This window comes from Phocoena sinus, chromosome 17 (assembly GCF_008692025.1).
Source record: "Phocoena sinus isolate mPhoSin1 chromosome 17, mPhoSin1.pri, whole genome shotgun sequence".
Classification (NCBI taxonomy): domain Eukaryota; kingdom Metazoa; phylum Chordata; class Mammalia; order Artiodactyla; family Phocoenidae; genus Phocoena; species Phocoena sinus.
Genome location: NC_045779.1, coordinates 69,632,218 through 69,651,009, shown reverse-complemented (window position 1 = coordinate 69,651,009; position 18,792 = coordinate 69,632,218). Strand labels below are relative to the sequence as shown.

General features: G+C 45.3%; 1 protein-coding gene across 1 annotated transcript in view; it reads left to right on the top strand.

Moving 5' to 3' along the window:
* The first annotated feature begins 228 nt into the window (after positions 1 to 228).
* The window catches only part of ADCY8 (adenylate cyclase 8), a 220,710-nt gene continuing 202,146 nt past the window's right edge, over positions 229 to 18,792 (top strand). Inside the window, exon 1 of the mRNA XM_032610032.1 lies at positions 229 to 1,731. Coding sequence (XP_032465923.1) covers positions 793 to 1,731 — 939 coding nt within the window. The 5' untranslated portion in view covers positions 229 to 792. The remainder of the gene's footprint in view (positions 1,732 to 18,792) is intronic.

Sequence of the window (18,792 nt, the reverse complement as noted above, 5' to 3'; positions counted from 1 at the left end):
GGGCCAGAGCCAGCGCTGCGCTGTCAGTCTTCGCTCAGGAAGTGGAGACAGCCAGAAATGAACGCGGGAGGGAGCCTCAGCACACCCGCGCTTCCAAATTAACTGTTTGGTGACTTGTTAGCGCTGAGGCTACCACCTCGCCAATCCTCCCGCTGGGCACCCGCCACCTCACTGTCCCCCACTCCTCCCCCTTCATTACCCCCGCCCCCAGCTCCGCCCCGGCTCCCCATCCCGGCGCAATGGAGTTCTCCGAAGGACTCTGTACCAGCCAGAGCTGCTAACTTCGCACCCATCTGCGCTGCCGGTCACCCCCGACCAGCCCCCCCTGCAGCCGCCGAGTCGTGGGCGTCCCGAGCCCAGTGCCGCAGCCAGGACCCGCCCGGCGCGCAGCTGAAGCACGGAGCCCAGGCGCCTGGGCGCCTCTTGGAGAGCAAAGGCAACGCCAAGACGCTGAGTCGAGACCCAGCCAGGAAGCCAGAGGCCGGGAAGGGGGCTGCGTGGCTCAGAGCGCCGCGGCTTCTGCGGACAAATAGCCCTCGCTGCCACGCACCCAAGCTGCGCGGGCTGGCGGGAGGGCGACGCGCGAGGACGCAGGGGTCTGCGGCCGTCTTCCAGACGCCCTTTGGCCCGGGGCGCACTATGACCTGACGTGCGGGGACCTCCTGCCCAGGGCGGCTGGGGATAGAAGGGCTCGCCGCCAAGCTCCCACCAGGCCGCCTTTGGGTCTTTCGGGACCCCCTCCCGCCGCGGCCTCCCGCAGGTTCTGCGCCTCCCTCCCAGCGGCCCGGCGCCATGGAGCTCTCCGATGTGCGCTGCCTTAGCGGCAGCGAGGAGCTCTACACCATTCACCCGACGCCCCCGGCCGGCGACGGCGGGAGCGGCTCCCGGCCGCAGCGGCTGCTGTGGCAAACGGCGGTGCGGCACATCACCGAGCAGCGCTTCGTTCACGGGCACCGGGGCAGCGGCGGCGGGAGCAGAAGCTCCAGCAAAGCCTCGGACCCTGTAGGCGGCGGCCCCAACCACCACGCGTCGCAGCTGGCCGGCGACTCGGCGCTTCCCCTCTACGCGCTGGGCCCCGGGGAGAGAGCGCACAGCCCCGGCTGCACCAAAGTCTTCCCGGAACGCAGCGGCAGCGGGGGCGCGGGCGACCTGGGCTTCCTGCACCTCGACTGCGCCCCGAGCAACTCGGACTTCTTCCTCAAGGGGGGTTATAGCTACCGAGGGGTCATTTTCCCCACCCTGCGCAACTCCTTCAAGTCCCGGGATCTGGAGCGCCTGTACCAGCGCTATTTCCTGGGCCAGAGGCGCAAATCGGAGGTGGTGATGAACGTGCTGGACGTGCTGACCAAACTCACCCTCTTGGTTCTCCACTTGAGCCTGGCCTCGGCCCCCATGGACCCGCTCAAGGGCATGCTGCTGGGCTTCTTCACGGGCATAGAGGTGGTGATCTGCGCCTTGGTGGTGGTCAGGAAGGACACCACCTCGCACACCTACCTGCAGTACAGCGGCGTGGTCACCTGGGTGGCCATGACCACCCAGATCTTAGCAGCAGGTCTGGGCTATGGGCTCCTGGGAGACGGCATTGGCTACGTGCTCTTCACACTCTTCGCCACCTACAGCATGCTGCCGCTGCCGCTCACCTGGGCCATCCTGGCTGGCCTGGGCACGTCGTTACTGCAGGTGGTCCTCCAAGGGGTCATCCCCAGGCTGGCGGTCATTTCCATCAACCAGGTAACTCCTGCCTGCCTTGCTCGTCCCCTGACTCCCCGGGGTTCTTTCGAAATCGCTTTTCTAAGAGGCAGGTTTGCCTCTCTCCCTTTGAGTCCCCTCCCCCAGCCCGACACAGTGCCTTGCACCTAGGAGGTCCCGGGTGTTCGTGGGATGCCATTGCTCTAGAGGAACTGAAACTAAATGATCTCTAAAGTTTCTATCATCTCTACCCTTCTACTCTGATTCTGTGAGTAATTCTCTGACATCAGCTAAGAAGTAGTCTTCCTTTTGCCCCTCATACATCCCCCAGGAGCTGCCGTCAGTCTCTGGAGCAAAAGACAGAAAGGGAGGGGAGCATCCCGATTTAGAAGGCGACCCACTCCTTAGCAGCTTTACTCATGAGAGTTACAGCAGGGTGTCCTAAGGGACTCTGAGATTCTGAGTTAGGTTTCTCTGTGTCTTTGCGCCACAAATCCTCAGTTCTCGAAGGAATCAATATTTGTCAAACGCATACTAATAGCTGGTGCTGGGTACCTTACTTAAGCTATCTCACTAAGTCCTTCAGACAAGCCTGTGACACTCGTTTTTTTTCTTTATTGCCTTGGGGACCCTAGGTGCTATCTTCTCTTGCTACAGGATCCAACCCCAGTGCTTTGAATAAATCAACCTCAGGACTTTTGGGGCTGGTGGAGAGGGGGAGCAAGCATGTCATTGGCAGAGAATGCAAGTTTTGCTTGATTGAAAGGGGGCGTTTTGATGTAGATGGTTTGAAATATTTAGGTGGAACCTGACTCTTTAGGTCGCTTTCTCCTTTCTCCCCCTTTCTTCCTATCTTTCCCCATTAAAAATGGATGTGTTTCTGTGAACAAAGTCCTCACTGTCTGTGAATGAGGAGTTAGATGATGACTCTGTTGTTTAAATTCCTTGAAATCAATTGATAATTAATGATCTGGCACTTTCTTGGCCAAATGTCTGGTGGGTAACAAGAGAGTGAATGGGGCTAACAAGAGAGTTTTATGGGAACTTCTCCATAAAAATGAGGGAAATGTATCAGCTGGAGTGTTTTCAAGTAAAAAGCTGATGAGAGGTGCTTGGACATCAGAGGCTCCTCTTGCAGTCTGGTTTGAATAGATGGTTCTTAGGATAAACAGGTGCAACACCTATGAAAACTGCTCATGACTTTTAGGGCGCTGGTACCGTCAGAGTGCTTTACCCATCGTTGACCTGCTGGACTCCTAGTTGATTTGGGATTCTCTCTCTTCTCCGATGGCTCTATATCCATTTGCTTAGGGTACTTATCTGGTTAGCTGCTCTTAACGGTGCTTTTTGAAGTCTCCCTGGGTAGAGCAAAGAGCATATGAAGTACATGGCTATGATCATCAGGCATGAAATGGGGGGATGAGAGCCTCTGTAAGTAAGGTCTGACCCATTGAATTTTTCTTATTAAAAACAATAATGAGGGATTTCCCTGGTGGTGTAGTGGTTAAGAATCTGCCTGCCAATGCAGGGGACACGAGTTCGATCCCTGGTCCAGGAAGATTCCCACATGCCGCCGCAGAGCAAATAAGCCTGTGCGCCACAACTACTGAGTCCGCGCTCTAGAGCCCGCGAGCCACAACTTTTGAAGCCCACACACTTAGAGCCCGTGCTCCTCAACAAGAGAAGCCACCGCAGTGAGAAGCCCGGGCATGGCAACAAAGAGTAGCCCCCTGCTGGCCACAACTAGAGAAAGCCCGCGCGCACAACGAAGACCCAATGCAGCCAAAAATAAATAAATAAATTTATAAAAGAAAAAAAGGATTACAAAAAAACATAATGTTTTCTCAGAATCATCATGAACCTTTAATACCCATATATGATAAAGTCTCAATTTGGGATTATATAATATTATATTTCAACTGTGTTTCTGAATCTTGTTTACACGTGGATTTGAACCCGAGTGTCCTCTGAATCTCTCCCTTTCTTCCAATTTCTCTCCTTCTGTTTTGCATTTTCTTTATTATGTACCTAGACGTCAGCTGACCTCTCCTTGCTCCTGTTCCCTTTTTTCCCTTTCTCATCTTTTCTGTCTCCTTCTCCTTCTTCCTTCCCCTTCTCTTCTCTCACTGTAGGTCGTTTTCATAATACATCATAGCTATCTGACCATTTGCAGAAAATTCCATTTGTCATAACCCATTGCTTCTCATGCAGTAGCCTTCCTTGGTACACATTACTAAAAGACTTTGTCAAGTAACTTTGGAATAGTATTTAGAATAACATCCTAAGTAGCAAATTATGAATATTTTCAAAGTCCTAAGTATAGAGACACTTTTCTTGCCAAATGAATCCAGAAAGTAAATTTTGGCTCCGTATTTGTTTTATGCTCCACTCAAATACTACCAGATGGGAGAAGATTAAAAATAACCCTCAAATGTCTTCCTACTCCCACCCCATCATAAACAATCCTTTAGCGTGAAAACCAGCGTCCTGGTGTATGTATACCAAGCTCATTCAACTTTCTGTTTGGGTGGCAAATGTAGATGAACAATCTTTTCATAAGGTGTCACCTTTTGCCAGACTCTGAAGGAACAAGCAGAGCGCTCTCCTCTGATTTTAGGTGCTGAAAGAACCTTTGCGGCTTTGGCCACAAAAGGTTTTCCTTTGGCGCCCTCTAGAGGTTCAAGTGTCTTTCCTAGACCTTGTAGGTGGATAAAGTAGAGAATTAATCGCTTTAAAAAAAAAAAAAAATCTGTGAATTTTAAAAATCAGCATTGTTTGGTTTTCCCTGTTTGGTGACATACAAGACATACTTAACACCTGCTAACGACCTCGGTTAGAAACTGGAATAAAATCCTAACTCCTTACCATGGCCTACTGGATCCTCTGTAAGTTGGTGCTACTTCTCTCGCCAATTATATTTCTGTCTCTTCTACTCCTCAGCCTCCAAATATACTCTCTATTTTCTTGTCTTTCAAATATCGCAAGCTCTTTCCCACTTCTTCACTTCTTAGGCTTTGTGACTGCTGCCTAGAACAATATTTGCCAGGTCTTCACATGACTGACGCGTTCTCAATATTCCAGACTCAGTTCAAATGCCACTCCCTAGTACGTGACATGTCTTATTTTCTCCAGAACACATATACCATCTGAAATTATCTGACTAGTCTATATTTATTGTGTTTCTTCCCCCAGCCCCACACCCCACAAGAATGTAAACACCGTGTAAGAGCAAAGACGTCGTCTATCGTGTTTATCCTTTTATCCTCAGCACCTAGAAAAATGCCAGGCACGTGGTAGGCACTCAGTCACTGAATGAACAAGAGTACTCACTGCATAAACAATATTAGAAAATAGCCAGGTCCCCTGACGTTGTGTTGGTGAAAGCTTTCTACACACATACACACACACGTAAATGTGTGTAAAGCAGTCTTTTACACGTAAACACCTTTGGAGAAATCAAAGCGCAATAATAACTCTTTACATCTGTACAATATTTTACATGTAACCAAGAGCCTTTACATACATGATCACATCTAGTGATAACAAACTGATGGTATCATCCTTCACTTTTATTTCAGAGAAGAAATGACAGTTTCTTAGAAATTTTAAAGGCACATCCCAAAGATGATGAGCCTGGCAGATGGTGAGGTCAGGATTCAAATCCTAGCTCAGAGCCAGTCATTCTTAAGCAACCTTTCAGAGGGTATCCTTCTAAAAACATAAGCGTTTGAAATGACTCAAGAGCGAGAGGTACCTGTTTCATTACTCAAGAGAGTAATACCCCGTATAGCCCACGAATTAACATTTAATGAAAAAGCCAAAGGGCAATCCTAAGGGGAAAGTGATTGAGTTGCTGGGAACAGGCTCTGTGTAGCTAGCTCATCGTCTTGCTCAGTGGGATATAAACTTGTCAACTGAAAGCCATAAACACTGGCGTATCTTCTTTCTCTACATTAATCTTGATTCCCATTAAGAGGATGGCTCATGTTTAACTTAACATTTTCAAGAAGCAGGAAGCTAGAATGAGGATACAGTAAACACACCTCAGCGGCTGTTTCACTTCACTGAAAATGCCATTTTCAAAAGGAACAAATGAGCTGATAATTGCCTTCTCTAACCCAAGCTTGAGAATCGGCTTCTCCTCTTTCCCTCTGGAAGAAAATTATATCTGTGGCTTGACAGGGTAACAACCAAGCTGCAGGTCTCTGCAGATGCCCTATATGAAGAGAGAACGCCCTGTATTCATTTATCTATCGCGTACTTTCCACTGTGGATACGAGGTAGAACCTTAAAAGGGCCAACCAGGAGGTCCCTTGCTATCAGCAAAGAAATGGTTTCTGTTTTCTCCACTCAGTGAACAGTTAGACGAAAGCCGTGAACTTCCCACCCAAAGAGGTTCTTGTCCAGGGCAGATGTGATCCCCGTGTATTTTCTAGGTCTAAGTGGCACTGGAAATACTGAGGAACCCTGAGAAGGTTCAAAGCCCAATTCAAAGGATTCCTTTTCCTTTCCCCCTGAGAAAGTTCAGCTACAGGTAGCACTAGGGCTGTAGGTATTCCTTCCTTGGGGAGCCTCACCCATTTCAAGTTAAATCAGCTTCATTATGTGATTCAAGCCACAGACAGTAGTGCCTTTGTCCAGATTCTCTCTACGACACAGAATTTTCCACTTCTTAAACAAATTGTTTCTCTTGCCAGTTCAATTTACCCATCTAAAAATTCATTACTAAATGACATTATGTGTATGAAGAAAATATTAATGATAAGGTTGTATTTGGTAGGTTCTCTCACCAGGGAGATACATTCTAAGCTCTGTTGCTGTAGTTAGCATTTGATTCTGTCTTAACTGCTGGTGACAATAGTACGAGCTGCCTAACGTTTGAAATTCATCTCATTCTTCAGCTCATTAGTGATAAGATGATAAAGATCATTTAGTTATTGGAAAACTGAGAGGCAGCAATATTTAACTACAAAGACTGCTGCAGGATGCTTCCCTCTTGGGGATTCTAAAATGTCACAGCTAGTGGCTAATTAGCCCTCTGTACCTCTTGGTGAGGCATATAAGCAGAAGTGTCAGAATGGAGGTGATTTCTCCAAGGTAGCTCTATGAGCAAAGGCAGCCAGGTATACAAATCCAGGTGAGTTAGTGCTCAAGGTCATGCTGTCAGATTTGAACTTCTCAAGCAGCAGCCTTTTCTTCCTTGTCTTATACACATCCAAACGAAACAGAAAAGACTAGAGCCAGAAGAATGCTAATTAAATCATGATCGTTAAACTTGATTAATAACGAGGGATTTTTAGCTTGCCATTTGGCCTTTAAAAAATCCTTTTGGGGAAAATGCACCGTTTATGCCAGGTAAGAGAGTGGTGTATGGTATGAGCAGGTGGGGGTCAGGAGAGAAGTAGGCTTTGCATGTGCTTTAACATGCGTTTCTGATCATTTAAATGAAGGGTTAACTTCACAGTAAAGTCAAAGTGAGTATAATGGAATTACCAACATCTCTCTCCCCATGTGTAAAATTTAAACATATGTGTGTATTATATGTCCTTTGTCTATGTCTGCTAACTCAAATCAAATAAAAGGAATCTTAGGACTATTTAATGTACAGCAAATGACATGTAATTTAAATCATCTCAATTTGGTATTTGATATCAAGGTAGATACTTCAGGAAACACAAATGTCCATTAAATGAGTGTAACTGGGGTCCTATTTAACGCACCTCACTAGTTATGATGTGCATTTTTTAAAATGACAAATACCTCCATTTCTGTACATTTTCCTTTGGCAAATTCATATAGGCTTTAAAAAAAAAATAATTGCAACATCCCAGCCTGTCAGAAAATGACTTTCAAAAGCAGATTTGTGTGTCAACATTCCCAAGGGGTTCCTCTGAATGCCCAGAAATGGAAATATTATTCTCTCTTACTTGTGAAAAATACCGAGACTGTCCTTTTTGGTTCTCTTTTCCTTCCTTCCTTTCCTTTCCCTTTTTTTTTTGGTTTTTTGTGATGGAGAGTAGGCTTTGCAAAGGATATTTTTAATGGCATCTGAAATGACAAACTAAATCCCTTCAGCCCTGATCTGTAGACACCTTTGTCCTGGAGTTGCCAATAGGCTTGGCGTCTGTGTATTCAGAGGGTGTTGTAAAACGACGTGTGGTGTGGCCTTTGCAAGACCGCATAATGAATTTGTTTTTCTTCCTACCCGGTAATGTCACCTGACTGCTTTCAGTGGGTCGGAGCATAATTAGGTTGGAACTGGGAAGACTGGGAGGACTTTATTTCTGGAGCAGCTGTTGCTGTGTCATGCTAAGTAGGACAAATGCATTAGTCACATTTACACCTTGATGATTGATGGCATTTTAAGAGCTCATCAAAAATAAGTGAAACCAAGCATTAAAAGGAAAGATTAAAAAAAAAAAGTTGATCCCAAATTCAGTGCTGCTGGCAACGTATAATCAAAGGACACTACTACAGTCGCGCTGCTGTGATACTTCACTGTTGTCTAAATATTTCTGAGGATGCTAATTTATTCATTTCGCAAGTGTGTCTATTTGAGTTGATGCTGCATGTGTTTGTTTTCAGAACATAGGAGACACTTGCAGCATTCATCTCAAACCTTTCCTCTCACCAAGGAATGGGCATTATATGGATGCTCTGAGAGACCAGGAGGTCTAGAATATGCAGTTGGATGGCGTATCGGTTCCCTAGGCATATTGCTCTGTAGCATGTTCTTTGCTTTCTCTGGAATGCAAGGTACCGAAAGCAGAATGTAGGCAAATTTCTGGGATATTTAGGTCTGACCCTCAGTTAGCGGGAGAATCAGTTCTGTAAATGATTTCTCCCGCAGCGTTTTCTTGGGGCTGGAGTAGAAGAACATTAGTCTACCCAGCCAGATAATCTTCCCTGTGCTTTCCCAGGAAACATAATTGGATTTATACACGCCAATTAGATCATGTGAGTTTGTTTATGAAGGACTATTTTAAGAAGTCAGGTCACTTAAGCAGCTACTTCAGAAGCCAGCTTTTCTCGCTCCAAGATTTTTCACAGTCAGCTCTGCAGGGTACAGAAGAATGCAGGGTAGATTAATTAACCGTTGCTGTCCCAGACATTCCAGGGGAGGCCTGGCCATCTCCCAAGGGGAATAAAAGCCATTCTACCAGTGAATGCAACTGTGTGACCACCTTCTCAACCAATGAACTGGGAGTATAACTCAATGTGTTGTCAGATAAACCGCATTTCCTTGTTTCTTTGATATCTCTGCACTGGCCTCTGACTGGGCATGTTTGTGATTCAGTATTTGAATTTCATTCTCAGCTAGATCACGTCTTTTAATATGTGTAATACCTTTTGCACATTCATTAGTCACTGGGGTTTTCTTTCCCTTCCACCCCACTTCCTGACTTATATGCCTAACTCGGGTGTTATGAATTGCAAAATATCTTTGAAACACAAAATTCTCCTAAATCAGAAAATGATAAAAATGGACATGGTGAAGACGTGAGCTAAGTATGAAATTAAATCGTATTAATGTTTGGGGTTTTTTTAATGAGTAAATTTTTAAAACTGTCATCTTTATATAAAGAGCATACCAGTATAAAATGTTCACATGTAACAAGAATTATTTTGTTGAGCTGTCTTATAAACTACATCCTCGTCCTGTGTCAGCTGGTTTTCCAGTTGACTGGAGTAAACCATTTCAGAATCCTTTCTCCTTTTTTCTGTGTGATTATGTGCTGAATACACATGACTGCTTATAAAATAGAGACGACTAAGGATTAGGGAATGCATCGTCAAAATATATGTATTCCTTTAACTCAGAACATGGGGATAAGAAATACAGCAAAACAGAACAGGACCAAAAAAAGAAAAAGAAAAAGAAAAACCCTGCAAGGCCTAAGGCTAGAAGAGATATGGTTGGTGTCCTAAATATTTGGGATACTGCCATGACAAAGAGAAACTGTTTATTTTATGTGTCCTCTAAGACAGAATAACGATCAATGGGTGGTGGTTATACCATGAGAGATTTGGTTCACCTAAAGCTAAGGCTTTGTAACAGATGGACCTGCCCAGGGAGCTGCTTTTTGAAGTGATGAGCTCCCTGGCATGGGGATTTTTCAAGGGAAAGCTGTACAGAAATCTATCAGGGACGGCCTAAAGGAGAATTCCATACAGGGAGGTCTTTTCCTCAAGGTCCTATGGAAACCACCGGTTGCATCTCTAAGCCATCACAGCCACTTTGCAAGCAGGAAAAAAAAAAAAAAAAAGAGGACAAGGAGCAAAGGGCAAGAAGCCAAAATGCCTAAAAGGCATTTGCCCGCTGAGTCGGCGGCCCTTTCAGGAGCTCCTCTGGGACCCTTGCCCAGTGATGTCTGCCTCTATTTTGGGGAGCAGAATTCCGATCCAAGGCCCCTCCGTCAGCAAGAAAGGATGGCAAAAGTAGATTTGATTTTCCTGCTTCTCAGAACATCAGGATTGCATTAGGAAGAAGGGGAGAATGAGGATTGAGTAGGAAGATTATTCAACAAACACTTGTTGACTGACTGTTGGGTTCTGGATTGAGACACGGCTGTGTACTCCACAGTCAGGGTTGTTTCTGTAATGAGGCTGGTACTTGAATGGATTTGGGGAGGGAGTTTGTGACTCTGATGCAGAGGTAAGAAGGTTTGTATTCTCAGATTCTCAGAACACGTCTGAAGCACATCATTCGGTGAATATTTTACACAAATGCAGGTTTTGGGCTCTTTTTACTACAGACCTCTAAAGCATGAAAAATCGAAGCTGCAGTGGATTTCTTTTAAGAGTTGCGTGAAAGGAAAGGTCAGACTTCAGAAAAAATTGTAAATGGGTGTGGATCTTTCTAGGGAAGAATGTAAAGGGACCCTGGGGAAGAGTCAGGAGGTCAGTTATGTAAGCATCACCTTATCACAGACTGAAGGCATCCCGAGCCTGGTAACCAGAAGACATGGCACAAGAGAGCATCTGTCTCATGTTGAGAAGGTCAGGCTTGTCTGCAGCTCCAGGCTCGCCTAGTTGCTCTGTGTTCACAGTAACCCCAGCTAAAAACTGAACAGCTGCCTTGGAGCCCCAGGCAGCCCATTGCCACACAAGGTGGGCAGACAAAGAGCTTAAGCAAGGCTCAATTCCCTCTCCTTGGTACATTGCTACACTCTGCATTTTCAACGATCAGAGCAACGTCGTAACACGTCATGTGCCTACCAGGCTGTGAGCCCCTTGAGGTCAAGGATTGTGCCCTTCTCGTCGTTGTGTTCTTAGCGCCTAGCATAGTACCCGGCACGTGGGCAGTTCTAAATATCGTACTCATAAATGAACGGAATGAATGAATATTACATGGCCCCCTCCTCCCCCTCCACCCCGCGCCAACACGCACAGTCAAACAGTCAGTGAAAAACCAGTGAGAGAAAAGAAACCAGTTTCTCTGGTCAATACAGGCAAAAGCACACCAAATGTCATCCCAGGAAGTGCTTTGGGCAGAAAGCCCCAAGCTGAGTGTTTGCTAGACCTGTGTTAAGGAAGTTATAGTAGATAACATGAAGAAAAATTCAAATCATTATCCAGATCATTTCAGACAAAAGAGATAGAAAAGGAAGAAGGAAGTTAAAAAGCCATGGACCTAAATTATCCATACTTATTCGTCCATTTTAAGAGGTCCGGTCCATCCATGCAAAATAGAGTCCAAGCATTAATGAGGGTCTCAGCCCCTCATTGGCTTCCTTCTTGGTTCTTTAGCGCCCTGGCTCTGAATCCCAGCACCGGCACCTCACTCAGGCTGTCTTTGCTTTGTGGTATACTACCCCAAATCATTTATTTGGCCTGACCTCTCAGTGGTACCCCCTTCTGGTCACCTGTGGATGTTCACCCTCTGGATTCATACAGGGGCAGTTGTGGGCAAGAGGTGCTCCCACCTTCCTACCTGCCTCCGGCACTCCTTGCCAGCCAGGCTGGTCTGCCTCACTCCTAGGAGGAGAACCAGTTGCCCTTGCTGAGCGTAGTAACTCGACAGTTGCTTAGTCTGCCATTTCCCACAGCTTAAAACCTACCACCTAAAGACCAGTTGGTACCCTAACTGGACCAGTTTATCTGTAGACTGCCTAAAGGCAAAAATAAAGCCTGATTTTCCATATTGGAACCCAGTGCAAGTAACTAAAACAGTCTTCGTGACGTCCAAAAAGGTGATGAGTAAGTCACCTGTTTTCAGTTCTGTGACACATTATCCCCCCTTAGTTCACTTTCCTGCTGCCGATTCGTTCAAGAAACAAAATCAAAATCAATCAGAGCCGGCTTATTTTCTTCTAAGTTCAGCATCAAACGTCCCCCATTACTTAATGAGTCTTCCTAGCCTACTGGTGATGGTCAGCTCATTTGCGGGTGGGATCATGGGACCAGTCAGTGCCCAATGAACAGAGGGCCCCCTTCCCAATTTATGAGAGAGATATAGCCTTTGTCTCTTACCAAGTGAATAATGACGTCATGTGCAGCTCTTGGGGGCCCTGCCCAAGCCATTTCAGCCAGAGAGGAGCTGTGAACTGTGCCAATGGACGGTGAGAGATATTTTTGAAACTATGTAAGTACATTTCCTTAAAAACATAGAAACTACAAATTGTCATCATGTTTTTGCCATGAATTTCTCCCAGTGACATTGGCCAAATGGCTTTGGCTTCTTCAGGTACAATTATCTTGATACCTAAAAGGGTTTTGTGAGTAGGGGGAAAATGCAGAATTATGAAGATTTTCCTAGTACCCAGACCTAGCTAGATATTCCTCCTTCTTTGACCACATTACCCCTACCTGCCTATTCTTCCTGCCACAGGCCGTACTGCTGTTTGTCTCCGCATCTCTCTCTCTCACCAGCCAGGCTGTGAGTTTCACAAAGGCAGGGGTTGTGCCTGAGTCACGGGTGTGTCTCTACCACTGAGTCTACTGCTGGTTACATACACTCTTCCTACTCAAGTGCTTTCAGGGCTTGCCCTTCAACTCTTAAATGTTGAGGCTTCTTAAATTCCCATCCCGTACGTCTCCCCATCACCCTGGGCCATCACGTCCTCCTTTAGTTGACGACCATGCACCCATGTCCTACATCTGTATCTCCAACCCTGTTCCGTCTGCTACGCTGAAGACCGGGGTATTTCGTGGCCTGCTGGACGCCTCCAGGCAGCTCAGTCTCAACAAGTCAAAAATCAACTCCCAGTCTCCCAGCATCTCTGTGAAATCCTGATGGTTTCATCTCCCATCGCTGGGATCTGTCCAAATCTCTCCATCCTACTCATTTCATTCTAGTGCAGCATGTCCTCCCCAACGATTTCTCAATTTTTTCATCCCTCGTGCTCCTCCAGGCCGTCCCCACCCCGCAAGGGTGAGCTTCTCTCAAATGCTGGTATTCTCACCACCTCACACCACTGGGTAAGTTCCACAGTGGAATCCCATCACCGGGTTTCCTGGGTACTTCATGCTGGCTTATGCCTGAATGTTTTTCTGGAACAATTCTTCTGGCTCCTTCCTTCCTTGTCTGCCAGCTCAGGTGTCACCAGCTCCAGGAAACCTCCCCTGTACCCCTTCTTCAAGACCCATGCCAGCTTAGGAACAAATGGTCTGGGTGTAATTGTCTGTTTGTTTGAGAATCTGAACTCAGATTAGGTGTGTAATGGAGGAGGGGCAGGCAGACGTTACCAGATTTGACAAAAAGACGAGCAGTTCCTCGAGCAAGATGTTTTCAGTGGGAGAGCGTCGGTGTTGAGCATTGCCCTGCCCCAGACCTACACATCTCACGGGAGGAGCGTCAGTGTGTGGAGATCACAGTGCAGGATGTGGATTCAGACCACCTGGGCTAGATCTGCCGTTTATTAATTTCAGGACACCCTCAAGGGCCTTAATCTTTCTGTACCTCACTTTCTTTAGCTGTAAAATGGGAAGAATCATAGTAAGCCGGAAGATCATTGAAGAGATGAAATAATACGCTCAAGTTAGTATTTAGAGTATTTAGTTCCGGGCCTGGTACAAAGAATCACACAATACCTTTTATGTTTTATTATAACTTAATTTTCAAAACAGTCACCCTTTTTCCTGGAGTCCTCTGCCCTGAGTGGTCCTTTCCTGGGCTTCACTTGGCTAAACCCATGTGTTTTTAAGACCAATGCTCACAAACTTTAATGTGCTTTGGGATCACATGGAGGTCTTGGTAAAATCTTTGGATTTAGGGGGAACCCAGGATTCTGCATTTCAAACAAGTGCCCGGGTGCTGGATACTGCTAGCCCGCAAATGATAATTCGAGGAGAAAGGCTCTGGAATTCAGCACAGACCCCGCCTTTTCTGCAGTGGGTTTTCTGACGCTTTACCAGGCGGGTTTAAGTCCCTTGGCTTGCCTCATGCCCTTTACATCTCCCTGTTATTCATTCACTTATCCTTTCATTCAGTCCTTCATGCATAAATATTTATGGAGTACCGCTGCGTGCTGGGTGCAAACAGTAAGGATACTGTGGTGAGGAAAAGAATCCAGAATCCTACTATTAAAGGGATTATAATCTAGAGTAAGAGACACCCATCGATCAAATAGTGACCTAAACACGTGAAAACTTTCAAACTGAGTTAAGTGCTTTTAAGTCAGGTGACCTGGTTTAGTGCCAGGCAGTGACCAGGTTGAGGCTAGTAAGGCACCCAGGGTGCAAAGCATAAGAGGCACTCACTTCAGGTGCCGACTCTGCACTGGTACCACCCTGACAGGAAGTGCTTTCTTAAACTGTACACCCTAGGAACCCAGCTGGCCTTACCCTTGTCCTGGTCCTGGTTTCTATTTAAAAGAAAAAAACCTGACTTGAACTGAGAGGAGGAAAGTATTCTTAATTAAGACCTGGAGGAGGAATAGGGGTTGGTAGGTGAGACTGGAATTATAGTTTCCTTATTTGTTTCTATTAGTAAACCATATACACTTTGAGGACAGGCGCTGTCCTTTTGTCTGTCCCTGGAATGGACATTGGCACATCATGGGAAAAGCTTGTAGCAGAGGCTTCTTGAGTCAGTGCCTGGAGAATCATCTTAGCATCAGTATTTCTGCTTCCCTTCTTATAGCTGAGGCTGCTAAGCTCAAGAGTATTACATCATTTCCCTTTGGTCAGTCAGCTAATAAAGGATTTTAACCACATCTGTCTCATTTCAAAGCTGCCCCTCGATTTGATGTTTTTTTAAGGCCATTTTATCTCAGTGAACTCTGCTAGTTTCAGAGGCGATGAGTTAAAAGTAATAAAGGGAAAGAAAAATGAAATTTGTATTCCAAATCGTAGCACTGCGTATAACGATGTTATCGTTCTATGGAGCCAGGGGGCTGGTACATGGTATTGAAAGTAGCACCTAAGAGTCATCAAAAGATTGACCTCGGACTTTACATCCAAGACAGAGCAACTTTGTACAGACCACGCCACCTGTCTTGGCCTTGGAATGAATTCCTCGCAGCTCTAAAATTCTATCACTAGGAAATGACTTTTGAGATGGCTCCGTGCTCTACAGTTTGTATTCCTGTGAGTTACAGTGAATGTGTATATGAAGAATTGTATGCTTTCCTGGTTTATTTTGCTCCCAAGATCAGATAATGACACAGCCCATACAGAAAACATAGCTGGCTGAGGTCTGTAACCCCTGAGAAGGAAGAGAAATCTGAGTAAGGGTATAGCAGACGCTGAGAGAATTACTTACTAGATGGTATTTAATTTCTCCTAGTGGTTTAGTTACATTGACACCGTGCATTGTAAAATTGTATGTGATTTTAGTCATTCGATTTGTTTCCAAGGGAATCGTAACTGAGATATTTAATTGACAGACAGTTGTTTCCTTTGAATATTTAATTAGTGATTTTGTGGAGCTTGTCAGAATTGCCCATCTAGCTTCTACAAAATGCGCATGTCAGCTGTGATCAACAAGCCGTTTTACGTCAGTGTTACCCAGGAGTGATGGAGCTGGGCATCCGTGCAGCCTGAATACCTACAACCTGGAGTCTGGCTTCTGTGGTTTCCTATTCTTTGTCTGCAGACCCCAGGAAACAGACCCCAGGACCTCGAGGAACTAACTTCATCCTGCTGTACGTTAGTCACATCACCTGTAACAAGATGAGGATGTAAGATATCTGCTGTCAAAACTTCACAGTTTATAGATATGAAAGGACTTGATGAATATGAACGATTGTTGAGATGATAAACAGGAGTAACCAAGCACTGGAAACCAGTAAAGCACTGGATAGCAGCAGCAGCAGCAGTAGTAGTAGTAATAGTAGTAGTATTTCTGTAACACAGATGGGCCTGATGTGGTTGGTTACACATTGCCAGGCTGCCTAGCTCTGAGATGGGGCTGGAACTGGCCAAACACAGGACAGCAGTCCACAGGCTGAGTGCCTGATTGCTTATATGTGGAATCTTAAAAAAAAAATGATACAGGGGCTTCCCTGGAGGTCCAGTGGTTAAGATTCCACGCTTCCACTGCAGGGGACATGGGTTCAATCCCTGGTCGGGGAACTAAGATCCCACATGTCTCTGAGGTGCAGCCAAAAAGAAAGAAAAAAAAAAAGCAAAGTAAAATGATACAAATGAACTTATTTACAAAACAGAAACAGACTCACAGACTTAGATAACAAATTTATGGTTACCAAAGGGGAAAGGTGGGGGGGAGAGGAATAAATTGGGAGTTTGGGATTGACATATACACACTACTATATTTAATCAACGAGGACCTACTGTATAGCACAGGGAACTCTGCTCAATATTCTGTAATAACCTATAAGGGAAAAGAATCTGAAAAAGAATAGATATGCATATATGTATAACTGAATCACTTTGCTGTACACCTGAAACTAACATAACATCGTAAATCAACTAAAGTCCAATATAAAATGAAAATTAAAACGAAAACAGTGGGTGACATGACAATTCTGCCCTGGCCGTTTCCAGCAATAATAGCCATTTCCCACTAGAAGCAAAACCTGCACCTCAGGGTGAGCGGATGTGCCCTCAGTTTCAAGCTACACATTACTTAAGTGTTTCATGTACAAAAGTATCAGTCATCAGGAATCACCCCTTTGCCATGTACTTAGAACATTCTTGCAGGGAAGCAAAACCATTTTTTCACTTAAATGCTGTTATGTCTCCACACAGCTTACCACACTGAAGTTTTTCCTCATGAAAAGTCCTTCCTAATTTTGTGGAAGGTGGAAACAAATTTTCACTTGATATCCTGCCCAAAATACCTTGGTTTGAGGTAATGTGGGTGTAAAAAAAAAGGCTGAAAAGATCATTTTTACATCTAGTTGATAAACTTAATTGTTTTTCAGTCCCATCTCAGGCACGTGCACATAATTCAAACTGGGAACCTATCCCAATACTAAACAACCATTAAAGGGCAGCAAAATGAATCCATTGTCAATAAAATTAGCAGGGAAACTCATAGCGGGGTAAATATCAACTTCCCGCCAACAGAGAGGATAAACAGAAGAGGATTTAGAAGAGCAGCAGTGTTTTTTTCAAACTAGACTAAGCCCTCAAATATAAAACTAATGAAAATGACACTGCAGGGTGGTAAGAGTGGAGGGAGACCCACTCTGCCTCTCTTTGTGCTGCATTACCATTCATCCTCTTTTACTGCTTCGCCGTTCTTCTGCCCAACCTGCCGAGGCACCCCCAAGGTTCCACTGAACACTGTTTGAGAACCACTTCTTTAAAAGACCCCCCCGCCCCGCTTCCAGACACCTGAGGAGGAATTTTATTGGGCTTGCTTTGCTACCACCTATTCCCTGTTGTCTTACTGGTTTACAGTCTTCTAACCAGCAGTGCAGATATCTGATAGCATCTAGGCTCTGGGATCAGTCAGTGGAACAATTTCTAATTTCCAGGATGCTCCGTGTACAACACATTCTTTGTACTGAAGTGCTTTCTTCAAATACTCCAAGATGCTGTCCTTTCCCTATCAGGTACAGTAAAGTTCGTGTGACAACCTGATTCTCCAGTAAGTTATAAGGTCCCTAAGAGCAGAGACTATGTCATATATGTTGAATACATGAACAAATAAACCATAAAAAAAAAAAAATAAATACAAGACCCCCTTCCAAATCTTTGGGCTTTGAGACCTTAACTTAGATGTTCCAAAGGGAGAACCAGGTAGAAGAGCTGAGCACACTCACATCTGGCAACGCCTCGCGGTGTGTGTGTTGTGTGGTTCACATATGTCCTGTCCACTCTGAATGGTGTATCTGTGCAGTAGAATTGCATCCCTCGTTTCAAAATGAAGAAATTGACGATCAGAGATGAATTTGGCTACAGTCGTTCCGATTGGGTGTAGCCAAGTGAGGATTTAAACTCAAGTCTGTTTGGTACCAAACATACATGAGTTCCTGCTGCCTCCCCCCCCATGCCCCTGCACATGCCAGACCGACATTTAAGTAAATGTATATTCACATTTAATAATGCATGTTCCTTTCACTTATCAACTGTCTACAATATGCTGAACTTGAGGAAGGCAAAGTCAAATAAATATTTCCTGCCCTCAAGGCATTTATATTACCAGAGGCAAGAAAGAAAATTTATCCATCGATGCCTGGGCCGCCTCCTATCGAGGCTCTAGGGAGAGCTGCAGTGGCTTTCATGCCCTGATGCTCTAAAGGTCTGAGACACAGTCTGCTCCTTTACCTGGCTTTCTGTGTGTGCCGCCTGCGCTCAGAGTAGAATTAACATTTAGACAAGTAACTGAGACTGAGAAAAGTCTAAAGTTCTGATGACTTCCTGGTTCCCCAGCCTTCTTCAAAACCAGATTAACGGATACACCAGAAGGAAACGGGAAAAGAATCATTACATAATTTATTAAAATAGGCACACCAAGCCCTTATTTTAACCCACATACCTACTAGCAAAGATCAATCTCTTTCTTTCCTGCCTATGTTTTGAGAGTAATCTAGCCCTAGTTGCCCACAGGATTCTGAGTTACCCTAAATTGCTTCATGTACGTTAAAACGTTAAGCCATTTGAGGACATGCCTGTTTACCTGGGGCAAGTTTCTGCGCACAGACTGTGCTTCAGACACTGCTGGGTGGCTGCCGACAGGCACTCTTCTTT